The 12,018-nt window shown below is 37.9% G+C and overlaps 1 protein-coding gene across 2 annotated transcripts in view; it reads right to left on the bottom strand.

The window, feature by feature from the left end:
* LOC113638608 (E3 ubiquitin-protein ligase UHRF2-like) overlaps nucleotides 1-12,018 on the bottom strand; it is a 42,059-nt gene that overhangs the window by 4,596 nt on the left and 25,445 nt on the right. Inside the window, exons 8-16 of one of the 2 annotated variants that reach the window (XR_007139017.1) lie at nucleotides 11,169-11,276; nucleotides 10,926-11,030; nucleotides 10,007-10,113; nucleotides 9,130-9,292; nucleotides 8,689-8,826; nucleotides 8,347-8,587; nucleotides 8,015-8,163; nucleotides 7,785-7,883; nucleotides 7,220-7,462 (exon numbers count right to left, since the gene is read on the bottom strand). Coding sequence is in view for 1 of the 2 variants with exons in the window: in XM_027139925.2 (XP_026995726.2) it covers nucleotides 7,316-7,462; nucleotides 7,785-7,883; nucleotides 8,015-8,163; nucleotides 8,347-8,587; nucleotides 8,689-8,826; nucleotides 9,130-9,292; nucleotides 10,007-10,113; nucleotides 10,926-11,030; nucleotides 11,169-11,276 (1,257 nt within the window). In the remaining variant the exon portion in view is untranslated. Of the gene's footprint in view, nucleotides 1-1,880; nucleotides 7,463-7,784; nucleotides 7,884-8,014; nucleotides 8,164-8,346; nucleotides 8,588-8,688; nucleotides 8,827-9,129; nucleotides 9,293-10,006; nucleotides 10,114-10,925; nucleotides 11,031-11,168; nucleotides 11,277-12,018 lie in introns of those variants that run through there. The other variant, XM_027139925.2, reaches the window with a different exon arrangement.

Below are 12,018 nucleotides of genomic sequence, written 5' to 3'. Positions count from 1 at the left end.
AATCATGCCGCAATCGTTGAGTGTTATAGCATTGTTGGCCAGAACCATGTTTACTAGCTCCCTCTCTTGCTGTTCTGTGAACATAGGAGGCCTTCCCCCTTGTCGTTCCTGATCCTCAATCCTATGTAGGAAAAAAAACAGTATACAACAGTACAGTAATTTCACAGGAAAAGGTAACAGAAGTGCTGATAGTGCATAAGAATACAGTACTTGGAGCAGTTACTGAAACCGTGCAGATGTTTTTGATATGATGATATTTTTACGATACCTATTTTCCAGTCGAAATGTTCTTATCACACTTGCCACTGTGTATCGGCTTAGATTTGGCTGTACTCGCAGTCCAGCCTCCCTCAAGGTGGTCAACCAGTGTTGCGCAGATCTCATTTGTCAGATTCGGTCCTCTCTGAGCACCTTTTTGTTTTCCTCTTCCTCTTCCTCTAACTCCAGCATGGCCTCCATCTCTTCCTCTTCCTCTGTTGATTCCTCTTCCTCCCCTTCCTCCTCCTCCTCGTTCTCCTCCTCGTCTTACTCTTTCTCTGACTCTTTCCATTGTTCTTGAAGACCGATGAACTCACCTGCTGCTTTTTTATAGTGCTTATACACCTGATTGGTGTGTCTACAATTAAGCAAACAAGTGTTTGTTCACCTGATGACTGTGTTGAACCGATTGGTTGGACGGTGCAGTAATTTTTTGACAGTCAGTGCTTTGAGGAAGTGACTTCATGATAGACTTTTGTGTGTAATGTATGTTAAGTGTGTTTAGTGTTTTGCAAATCACTGTGTGTGGAGTTTTGCAACAAGTGTGAGGTTGACAATGTGCTTATAGTTGTGCTTATAGTAGTTATATGTGCAAATATGGGCTGATGTTTTTCCTCTTGAGTGTAAGGTTTTGCTAATAGTGTAATACTTTTAATTTTAGTGTGTAAGCAATCCAAAAAAACTGTAAAGGGCTGGAAGCTCCAGGTGCTCAGTGTTGAAACAGCACGTAACCCATTAGTATGTGATTTTAAAAAACTGCTTCCCAAAGACTAGATACACTGTGATTGCCACAAGGAGGTGCCAGAGTCTGCAACACATTTCCAAACACTGTAGTTGAATGGAAACTCCAGGTTTTCTTGCATTACACATTTTTATGTTCCATCATGAGCTCAGTAATCTAATTTTTATTTTCCATGTTTTACTACTTTCTCATGATTTTCAAGTTCAATTTTACTCATTTTTTAGGTGTCAACTGAGCAGTACTGCTCAGTTGACACCTAGTCATTTTGACTGTGATATTGCTATAAATCCCCTTCTCCAGCCAAACTCCAGCTTTCACTTTCTCAATAATTTACACATCGCCTCCTTTTTTGTTGAAGCTACTGTTTCTATGGTAACCAGGACGTTTTCATTTTCTGAATGCTCTTAATGCTTCAATGTATACCTTCTGCTCTATTCAGATGCATATAGTTTTTTTTTTACCAAACTTGGAACAAAAACTGTAAGCCAGAATGATTTCATTAACAACTAGGATTAGGATGATGTTCAGGACTGAATGTCAAATAAATAAATAATAAATGATTATTTGTAACTGGCGCAAAAAGAGTCCACACATTTCCATCAGGTGTGTAATCACAGAGAGTTTAACCCAAATGTTATTCAGGAGAGAACTTGACTAATCTGTTTGTCTTTGTGATGATTTTACACACACAGCTAAACTGGTAGCTATACATTTCTATTATTTGTTAGCTGTATAGCTACATACTGGAGCATTATCGCATCAGTGCACAACTAAAGATGCAAACTTAGCAGATCAACTATATTTGGGGTAAAGGGACCATGTGGCTGTTTGAGTTCCCTTTACACACAACTTTGATAAACACAGCCAAAACAACAGGATGTTATTTCTGAAATCAAAATATTTAATAGGTACATATCAAGTATAATACCATGTATAAAATTTTGGGATCACAATATGAAGCCATGTTGCTGCTGAGGCAGGTTGTGCGTCATTAGGTAAGTGTTTGCCACATCAACAGAACTGATGATGAACATAAAAGAGGGATTAAACACTAGAAAAACGACGTCATGATCAGCGCTCATGATAATAACACATCAACTGTTTTTACATTGTTTAAAAGTCTTCTCCTTCAGTACGTGCTGCAAAACAGAACAGACATGAAGGCAGAAAAGCAAAGCAGCAGAACAGGAACTAGGACTAGAGCAAGAGAGAACCAACGAGAGAGAGAGTGAGAGTGAAACTCACAAGAATGGGGTTTACTAGCATCACCAACTACTGCAGGGGTAATTAAAAAGAATGGAAGGTGAAATAAAGGAAAATCAGACTGCAAATCACATTTAGCCACAGATACAGTATAGCAGTTCATGAAGCAGTTTCATCAGTTAACTTGTTCAAATAAAAATAAAAGAAAAAACTGAAAAGATCACATGCTCTCTCCCTCCACAAACAAGACAGACAATTTAGGAGCAAACGCACAAGTGAGAATGGGTTCAAGAGATATGGGTTCAAATCCTGGTTTTACAGTGTCATGTATTTTCATGACAGCAGGAGATTAGCATAAGTAACATTTGATCAGCCAGTTGTAAACATTTTCCTTTTTAAACATAAAAAAACATAACAAATGCATAACTGTGCTGATGCTCGCAAAATACTTGCCGCTGTTTTAAAGCTAATACTAGGCTACTACGCTGCTATACTATTATATTGTATTACTCAAACCAGTCTTTTATGTTACACACCTCACCGAAAAAAAGGTCAAAATTATTTAAAAAAGACAAGTGGTGCTAAATTTTAATCTGCAATCGGCTGATCAAATGTTAACTTAAGCCCCACCCCTGATGACTCAGTGATGCCTGTCACTCATTAGGATCATGATGCCGACATAATGCTGGCTGTGTGACTACAGGTTAAACACTATTCACCAAAATTTTGACTTTTCCATTGTTTGCAAAAATAAGGGACTTTTTTTTGCTGGAAAACAAAAGACTGAAAGAATTACTGAAGTCCAGGGAGGCTATGCATTGATAATGCTTACATTAACAACAGTCAAAACAAAACATCGCATTTCTTTTTGTCGGAAGTAATAAGGTTATTTTATGAATTATAACTCTGTAGGCCATTACTACATAAATCTGTACTTTTTGTGCATGATTTTGTTTATAATTTGCTTATAGCTTTGCTATAAGCAAGCTCCACCCCCAATTAGCCTAGCTCCACCCCCTTTAACTCCCTGGCGCTGTCCCATTGGCTCACTTTCTCAGACCTCTATGTATTTTGAAAAATTGCTAAGTTGTGACTCTTAATTGTAATCTGAATGTAATAAAAGTATAAAATGCTGTAAATAAATACATGTAATGGTGAAATTGCAATTACAGAGTAATAATGATAATGAATAATAATGAATAATTTTCAATTCATTAAATTGTTTCTTTACAGTACATTTCATAAGTAATAAAAAAAACTCCATACAAATGTTCATATTTTAATATTATGGCAATAACGAATGATTGAAAACAACAAAACTACAGATCAAATGTGACTGATAATGTAACTACCTGTTAAAAAAAACATGAACATTTATTAAGTTGAGATGATCTGGACAGATAAGTAAATATACTGCATAACCTCTCTGGACTTGTGTGAATAAAAACAGCAAGTGGTTTTTTTGACGTTGACAGAAACAGGGCAAAAAAATCTGATCTAGATCAGATTTTGAATGGCTCATAATCCAGAAGTGGTGCCTTTAATTTTTGTCTTCAAGCCTCAGAATGATTCTAACACTATAATAAGACTCCTGAACTGAATGTAGCTTATTCTCAATAACTATTCACAGATCTGCCAACCCTAAAGAGGAATAATACATAGTAATGCATTATTCATACTTAAAAATCAAAACATTTTTAATATGATCTTTCTATAAATCAACTTGTCACTTGGAGTGTGAGCACATACAGAGTTTTTGGGGTAAACACTAGGCACTGATGGAGCTGCTGTCTGTTTTAGTTAAGATGTAGACAAAAAACTTCTGATTACAGGAAAAGTAACAGGTTCCAAACACCAACAGGCTGCTATCACTCTATGATCTATGGTTATGATCTATTTCCATTTTGAGTCTCCAGTAGGATTATTTACATTTGGCAGAACAGCAAAACAGTGGGGTTTTTTTCCAGTCTTATAATTCTTAGAACTATTCTTATAGTTCTTACACATATGATAATTTATTGTAAAACAGAAACATTGCCATTATAATTGATAAGCCAGAAGAAGAAATGCTGTTTCTCCCCTAAATGCCTGGTATTTACTGTAAAACCCTGTATATATGTGCAATCTGGTTTATAATCACTTGTAAATTTTTAATACCATTAATATGTCAGAGTAATTTGAGTCTGGTTGTCTCTTTTCCGTTGCCACCATTGACTCCGACTTGCTTGTTAGGGATAAAGTTTTAAAAGTTATATCCAGAATTAATATATTTCTCTAAAGTTGCTTTGTGACAAGGCCCATTGGTAAAATTGCTATACAAATAAAACTGTATTACAACTGCATTATAGAGTTCTCACATGCTTGTGAGCCTACTACATATTTTTTCTCTACTGTCTGAAAAACTTTAGGTTGCATCCCTAAATGACTATAGTGAGGTGATGTTTAATATATACTTGTGTAATGCTAGTAATGGGACTAAAACTGATAAAAGTTAATTTAACATTAATAAAAACAAAACATTTTTCCATTTAGCATTACAGGAAGCGAGGGCGCTACATCAGCGGGAAAACAGAGCCGAGACAAACCAAAACATTACTCGTGAGATAGTGGAAGGGGGTGGGGCAAACAATCAATATCTAAGATTTCAAAACATCCCTGTCAGTCATTCCAGATTCAAATAGAGATTAGCCCATCTGCCAGTTTTATTGGTAAATAAATGAACCACGACTAACAAACTGATATTAGAATATGTTGTTTCTATGCAAATTGCTTAAAGGTTGGCAGGTCTGCAATAGATATAAACTGTAGGTCTCTGAGACTAAATTTAAATAATAATAAAAAAATCAACAAGAAAAGCTGAGACATGCTAAGATATACCACAGCTGGGCCCTGATTCGACCCAGTTTGGGAATATGAGCTATGTTTTTCAGCCAAACCTTTTGAAACCTTTAAATCAGTTTTTATTATTGAATGAATTTAACTCAGTTTAGGCACTGCACTTCTCCAAGAACTGTATATTTCATTTGCAATCCAGCTGGTCAATCCTATTCAAGAATTGAATATTGACAGAGAGCCAGACTTTACCTCTGTGACAAATTCTCCTTGTATTTATTTCATCCCAAAGGAAAGACTGTTTGTTAACTGCCACTCTCAGGCAAAAGTCACCATTTTAGAATTACCAAAAAAAAAAAAAAACAGTCCCTGGTAGAAGAAATGTTAGAGTTAACCAAACATTATTATCCCAGCAACAATGACCATAAGCTAAGAGGCTAGCATTAGCTTGCTGACTGGCTAACCATGGTTGTTCGGTGAAATATTACTAAATTAGTGTAATCAAATGTCACATGAAAATGCCACGAATTTTCGAGTTGCCACATTATGCTAGAAACCTGATCGCACCCTTTTCTGATGCTGGCAAAGTAGTTACCTGCAATAACATAGTTTCAGGACTCAAGACCTGCTAGCTACTAAAAATGAGCCCAAAAATTGCCCAGCTAGGGTTGTTGGCAAGTTCACCTGTTCTAGAACGGAAAACAGCCAGCATAATGAAGACCTTTTGGACTGTACATCCTCAAATTTCAATAAAATAAACCAATATCACACTACAGCAATCTTTACCTACCATGCTGTAGGGATCCATCAACCTATACAATAATATACAAAGAACAGTGATTTTGTATGGTTATCCATGCTTGAATTTATTAGCTACAAAACTAATTAGGTGAGAACTTATTCAGGTTTGTGTAATGATATGAAGAAGAAAAAAATCATTGTGGAACACAAAATAAGTAAGAGATAACTAAAATCCCATTACAGCCTTAGCCAGCCAGCTAGCTGTATATGTTTAGCTATACCAAAACACTAGCTATCTAACACGTGTGTTAACAGTGACATAGTAAATACTGCTGGATATTATCCATACTGTTGTAAGTCAAAAACTAAGAAACTGTGTTTTACAGTTATCATATCCTAAATATATTAGCTATTAGCAATGGGGTAATTTGTGAGTCTTCAGGCATCAGAATTGTTTGTACATAAACCAATGAGTGAGATCTTTTCAGTTATCTAGCCAAAAAAAACACTAGCCAGGTCTTCCCTGTCACATGAGAGCTAACAATTAGGAAGTGTAAGGGCAAACACATGCTTGAGGTGAAGCCAGCTGCAAGTCTTGCTTATGCTGCACAGGGCATCGTAACACACTCAGTGTACAAGTTCAGATGTGCATGACTGACTACTGTATTCCTACATATACAGCCATCATGTCATTAAATTTGATACATTATTCTGTTTTTACTATTATTTTGTTGTTATTAACAAAATTTTATTGTAAAACATAAAAATCTAAATTTGAGAAGCATGAGGATTAGCTAGCCAGCTAGCTCTAAATATTTAGCAATCCCAGATCAAGCAATTAACCTAATTGTAATTCAGTAATCTGGTGTATAGCTATCAAGATTGCTGTGATAAACAGATAACAAAAGGATACTGAATTACACGACTGACAGTTTTAACAGTAAATCCATCTGAACATTCTATTCTTACTAACCACCTTTAAGTTGATTCTTTGATGCTGGGTTAGCATTGTTTGGTTAAATTATGTCACTTTTATGGAGAATTGTGAGCCATTTTTCCCCTGTTACCAGCAACTAGCACTTGATGAGCATTAGCTATTAGTCCATCCTTAACAGATCCGTTGAAAAGAGTTGTTACTAGTTTTCCGTTGCTCCTTTGTAGAAAGTGTGTTTTATAAATTTGTGTGTGTCCTTCAGTTGAGGGAAGTGTATGTAGGAATAATCCCACGCACAACCAGCAGAGGTCGTGGTCATGGTGATGACCTAGGTGTCCTTGGGATACAAGTATCAGGCTGGTGTTAATGAAAAAAAACATCTACATGAAGCAGGTGTGTGTCTGTGTGTGTGTGTGTGTGTGCATGTGCGATTTATGAGTGTTGGAGTTAGTGCACTGATTGTGTGTGTTTTTTTTTATTGTGTTGGGTGTAGGAGCTAGTGCACTGATTGTGTGTGTGTGTGTGTGTGTGTGTGTGTGTGTGTATATGTGTAAGTGCCATTGAACTGGATGGAGATTATTTCTGTCCACATCTCCGGTGACATCTCATCGTCCCTTGCTGTATCCAGGAAAAAACTGATCCAGGAGCTGCTGCAGGTTTTTATTCAGCACCATGACGTAATCTTTCCCCAAATCGTAGCGACATGCTGGGCAGGTGAACACTTCAGCTCTGAATGATCGGTGTAAGCAGGTCTGTAATCACAACACAGCAGCAGTGTTAGATTCTTAGGGACAACCAAGAGTTTGATGTGTGAAAGAAATTTCCTGGTGAAACATAGAAACAAGCAGCAAAAATATTGTCATGTTACATCTCACTCTACAGCTAGACATCACAACCAATGAGTGTTTAAGCTACAGAAATGTCACATTTCCAAAAATAACAATAACTTCCCAATGTTATTAAAATTTTTTTTTTCATATTTCATTTACAAACTAATTGAAGTTAAGTAATTCTAAAGATTAATCATTTTAAAATAAGCCATTAATTTATAAACCCAAATAAAACTACACACACCTTGCAGACATTGTGCTGGCAAGGTGTAGTAACGGGCTGGTAAGCAAGCTCCTGGCAGCACACGCACATGAAGATCTGCTCCACCTTACGCAGGAAGTTCTGCAAGAAAAACAAGAAGTGTGAAAGTGTGATCAAGAATAAATACAGGTTAAGTACGTGTGTGTTTGTCTGTGTGTGTGTGTGTGTGTGTGTGTGTGTGTGTGTGTGTGTGTGTGTGTGTGTGTGTGTACCGGTCCTTCAGTGAGGAAGCTCAGAGCCTCATCCCACACTTTCTTGTTCACATGATCTTCCTGTATAAGTGAACGCTGCTGCTCTGATAACACAAATGCCTCTGCTTCCTTTAACCGCTTTGCTTTGGGCTCCTGCTGCTCCTTACACACTGCGCGCGCACACACACACACACACACACACACACACACACACACACACACACACACACACACACACACACATTTATACAGTTAACATCAGATCACTGCTTCAGAAGAAGTTAAAAGTATTGCCAAATGCATGGTTGACTGAATCTCCGTGGGATGACTCTCCCTGCATCCCACACACTGACCTGTGTCTTTCTGTGAGTCCTCTTCTCCATTCTTTTGTGTTTCTCCGTCCTTGTTCTCTGCAGGTTCCTCACCCCCTCTCTCCCCCTCCTCTTCTTCCTTTACCCTCTTTGGCGGTCGTCCAGATCTCGGCCTTCCTCTTCCGCCGTGTCGCTTACCACGTGGAGCTCCACTCCTTCCTCCTCGCACAGGCGCTTCCTTCTTGCTCTTATTGGCCATCGCCTCCAAATAACCAGGAGGGTACTGAGACAGAGAAAAATAAAGAAACAAAAGAGACATGTGCATGGTGTATAATTAAAAGGTGTGTGGGTGTATCGACAGTGCTGTGTGACACATGTACTCACCTGTACTTTCAGTCCGAGTTTTTTGCTGCGTTCGAGTCCCTCAGGTGTCCATGGTGCAGGTTCCACATCATCACGTCTCAGCAGGTAACGCCAGACCAGGAAGCCGCACTTTCCAATTTCAGGCCAATATTTGACTACCTGAGGGATGAAGAAACAGGAAACATGATTTAAAACCTGTAAGTCACAAATTAAGATATTTTCCACCTGAGAAACCAGAGCCGATTTTACTTCCTGATCCAGAGCTGAAGACTATAAACTATTGTGAGCAGGGCTTTTGTCTTACAAATTATTGTTAATTGGGCAAAGACAAGCTTCACAGATCGATTTTTGTCAAGTAAACAAGCATGCACTAAATGTGTTTTAAATGAAAGTCAGTGCAAGATTACTGGCAAAATGAGTGACAGAAGTCAGAAAATTGGCAGATGTACATGTGTGTGTTACCTTGTATATTCCATCATAGCGGTTTCCTTCCTCCGGTGCATACTTGCTGATTCGCCTGCCTTTTGAGCTTCGGATCACTCTGACAGGCTTCCCTGCCCTCCAGTTACGAGACTCCGCCCCATCTTTATCATTCAAAGGAGCGTCACAATTCAAAGCAAGTGCCCTGAGAAGTCAACGGTCAAGTTTAGAGATATAAAAAAAAAGCCAACAACCTGGCAGCACGATTAAGTCACAAACCTTGTGGATTGGACAGAAGAATCCTCACCCTTTTTATTGGCTACAAATACACCTGGTTTAAATGCTAGGTCAGTGCTCATTTCCTGTATTTGTTCTCAGATCCTCAAAAACAAAATTATAAAATATATCAACAAACACCAAAGTGTCTGCTTACTGAATGTGCATAAAAGCACCAAGGGACTAAGGGGAAACGTTACACAACTGTTTATGATGAACACTGTGCCTAATAACGGGAAACTGTTAGCTGTTTGTTTTTGCTGTAAACACTATGAATTGCACCAATAATCTTTGCTTATTCATCATTTATGTCATTTGCCCATAATCTAAACAATACATTGCTCTATTTTAACTTATAGTAAACTGCAGCACAATGAAACCATGTTGTCTTGTTATATTTAAACTTATGGTTTGAAGAACTGAGCACCAGCGTGGAGACGTCACTGTAGAAATACTTGAATTAAGTAACGGCTCTCTAGATTATAAAGACATACCGTAAAACTGCAAATCACACAAAAAAGTGTTTCCATACACTTCAAATTCTTTATACTGTGGAAAACAAAATTACATTTTTGTTTTATTTAAAAAGGGTCATTTTGACCCGAAACTAAAACGGATTATAACTGAGATAATAGAATTGCACCTGTTCATGTGTGTTAGCGTCTGATCAAATGAGTGTTCTCCGATTCGCTTGTTTCCTGAAAGGTCACGACCTCCACTGCCTGTGTAGGTGAACTCATCCCCCCGATCCTAAAACAGAAAGTTAATGTTATAAGTTAAGAACAGATGCAGGAATGCATTTAATTAAATATGTTATGTAAATGTGTTTACAATAACCATTATAAAACCGATGCTTCGAAGGACACACTGCTGTTAGCTCAGTTCACCCATGACCACAGGGTAATACAGGAAGTTAGTGTCAGTACTTGGACAAACAAAGCTGCTTACACCAACATGACACTAAACACTAAACAAAACTACACCACCAGGGGGCTCTAAAGTACTGATTTAGAGAAAGCACACAAATTGCGTAGAATAAAAATGGCCGCCACATTAATGCTGCGTATTTTGCCGTAACAATGTCAAGCTGATCCTCAGTCAGTTGATGTGAAAGCGCTCGAAGAGCCACAGAGCTGTGTTAAGTTGTATCAGCCTTTGTCAGTCTGATCTAAGGTACAGATTTCTGCTTCATAAAGTTCCTTATTAAACTCAGCAGTCGAGCGTGAGATGTGAACATGAGAAGACGAAATTCAATCTTCAAGATCCTCCTTTACTCACTACAAATGAGGCGGAGAATTTCAATCAGGAAAGAGTGAGAAACAGGCAGAGAGAGATTGAAAGAGAGAGAAGGAAAAAAAAGGGTCTAGTACATTCCTAAACTAGAACTCATACAAGAGCAATGGGACAATCAGTGGATGAGGTGGGGAGGGGAACAGATTCGAGAGAGAGAGAGAGAGAGAGAGAGAGAGAGAGAGAGAGAGAGAGAGAGAGAGAGAGAGAGAGAGAGAGAGAGAGAGAGAAGGAGCATGTGTAAGATGTAATGGATTCTTAGTAAAACTCACCACTTCGTCTTCAAATCCTCCGGCTAGCACGAGTGAATAGGAGCCGTCATTACTGCGTCCATGAATCCCACCCACATGTGGTCTATGCACTCCTGCCTCACTCACCTACAGCAACACCACCACAAAAGCCCAGAGACAGTTAGTGACACAGGTTACAGCATAAATAAAAAAATAATAATTATATTTAACAAAAAAAAAAAAAAATCAAAAACAGCTCTGTGCCTCCTCATACTGTGTCCTCACCTGTACACGAAACTTCCATGTGGTTCCCACAGGAATTCCAGGAACCGGACCATAGTGATTGGATGGAACAATGGTGCATTCTTTCGTACGACCCACACACGCCATTCCCTACAACACACACACGCAGTCATATTATAGTCATGTGTAATCTGAGGAAACATAAACAGCGCTAAATAAATTGTTCCATGATGTTCCTGATTGATTAATACAAATTTAATTGCTAATTTGAATATTGGTATCAGTATAAACCACTTATCAAATCTCATGAAAAACAAGATGAATTACTGTTCCATATTTATTAAAATTGCCAATAAAACTCAACCCAGATAAACATGTAGTCTTTTTCATAATAAGAAAAAGAGAGAATTTGTGAAGTTTGGAAACCAATACAAAAAGCAGGGCAATTATTATCTTCTAAAATGTTGCAATATGCAACAACAATTGTCCAAAACATTACAACCGTCCTTGTAAATATAAGAAGAGCATAAACACCGACAAATGATGCTCCCTATCTAGGTAGCTGGCCTTTTAATGATACTCATGATATTATGATGTATCCATAAACAAAAAAACATGAGTATGTGTGTGGTGTTTCACATATCTGAGTATCAGCACATGTCTGTTGTTAACCAGGTCAAAGGTTACTGCTCTGAGCACTTTAAGTGATTCTGGTGTTTTTAATTAGCTTTGGTTCTGTGTTTCCAGGAATGAATGAATGTGTGTCTGCGTTTTTATTCTGCTGTTTCCAGTAACAACCTTCTGTGCTGTGACTGATCTCTGCCTGAGTTACAGGAGAGGATATGACTCAATGAGATGTCACATGTATATACACAAATAAATACACACAGAC

The sequence above is a fragment of the Tachysurus fulvidraco genome, chromosome 21 (assembly GCF_022655615.1).
Source record: "Tachysurus fulvidraco isolate hzauxx_2018 chromosome 21, HZAU_PFXX_2.0, whole genome shotgun sequence".
NCBI classification, from domain to species: Eukaryota; Metazoa; Chordata; class Actinopteri; order Siluriformes; family Bagridae; genus Tachysurus; species Tachysurus fulvidraco.
The sequence above is the reverse complement of the archived record's forward strand: the minus strand, read 5'-3'. Positions and strand labels throughout refer to the sequence as shown.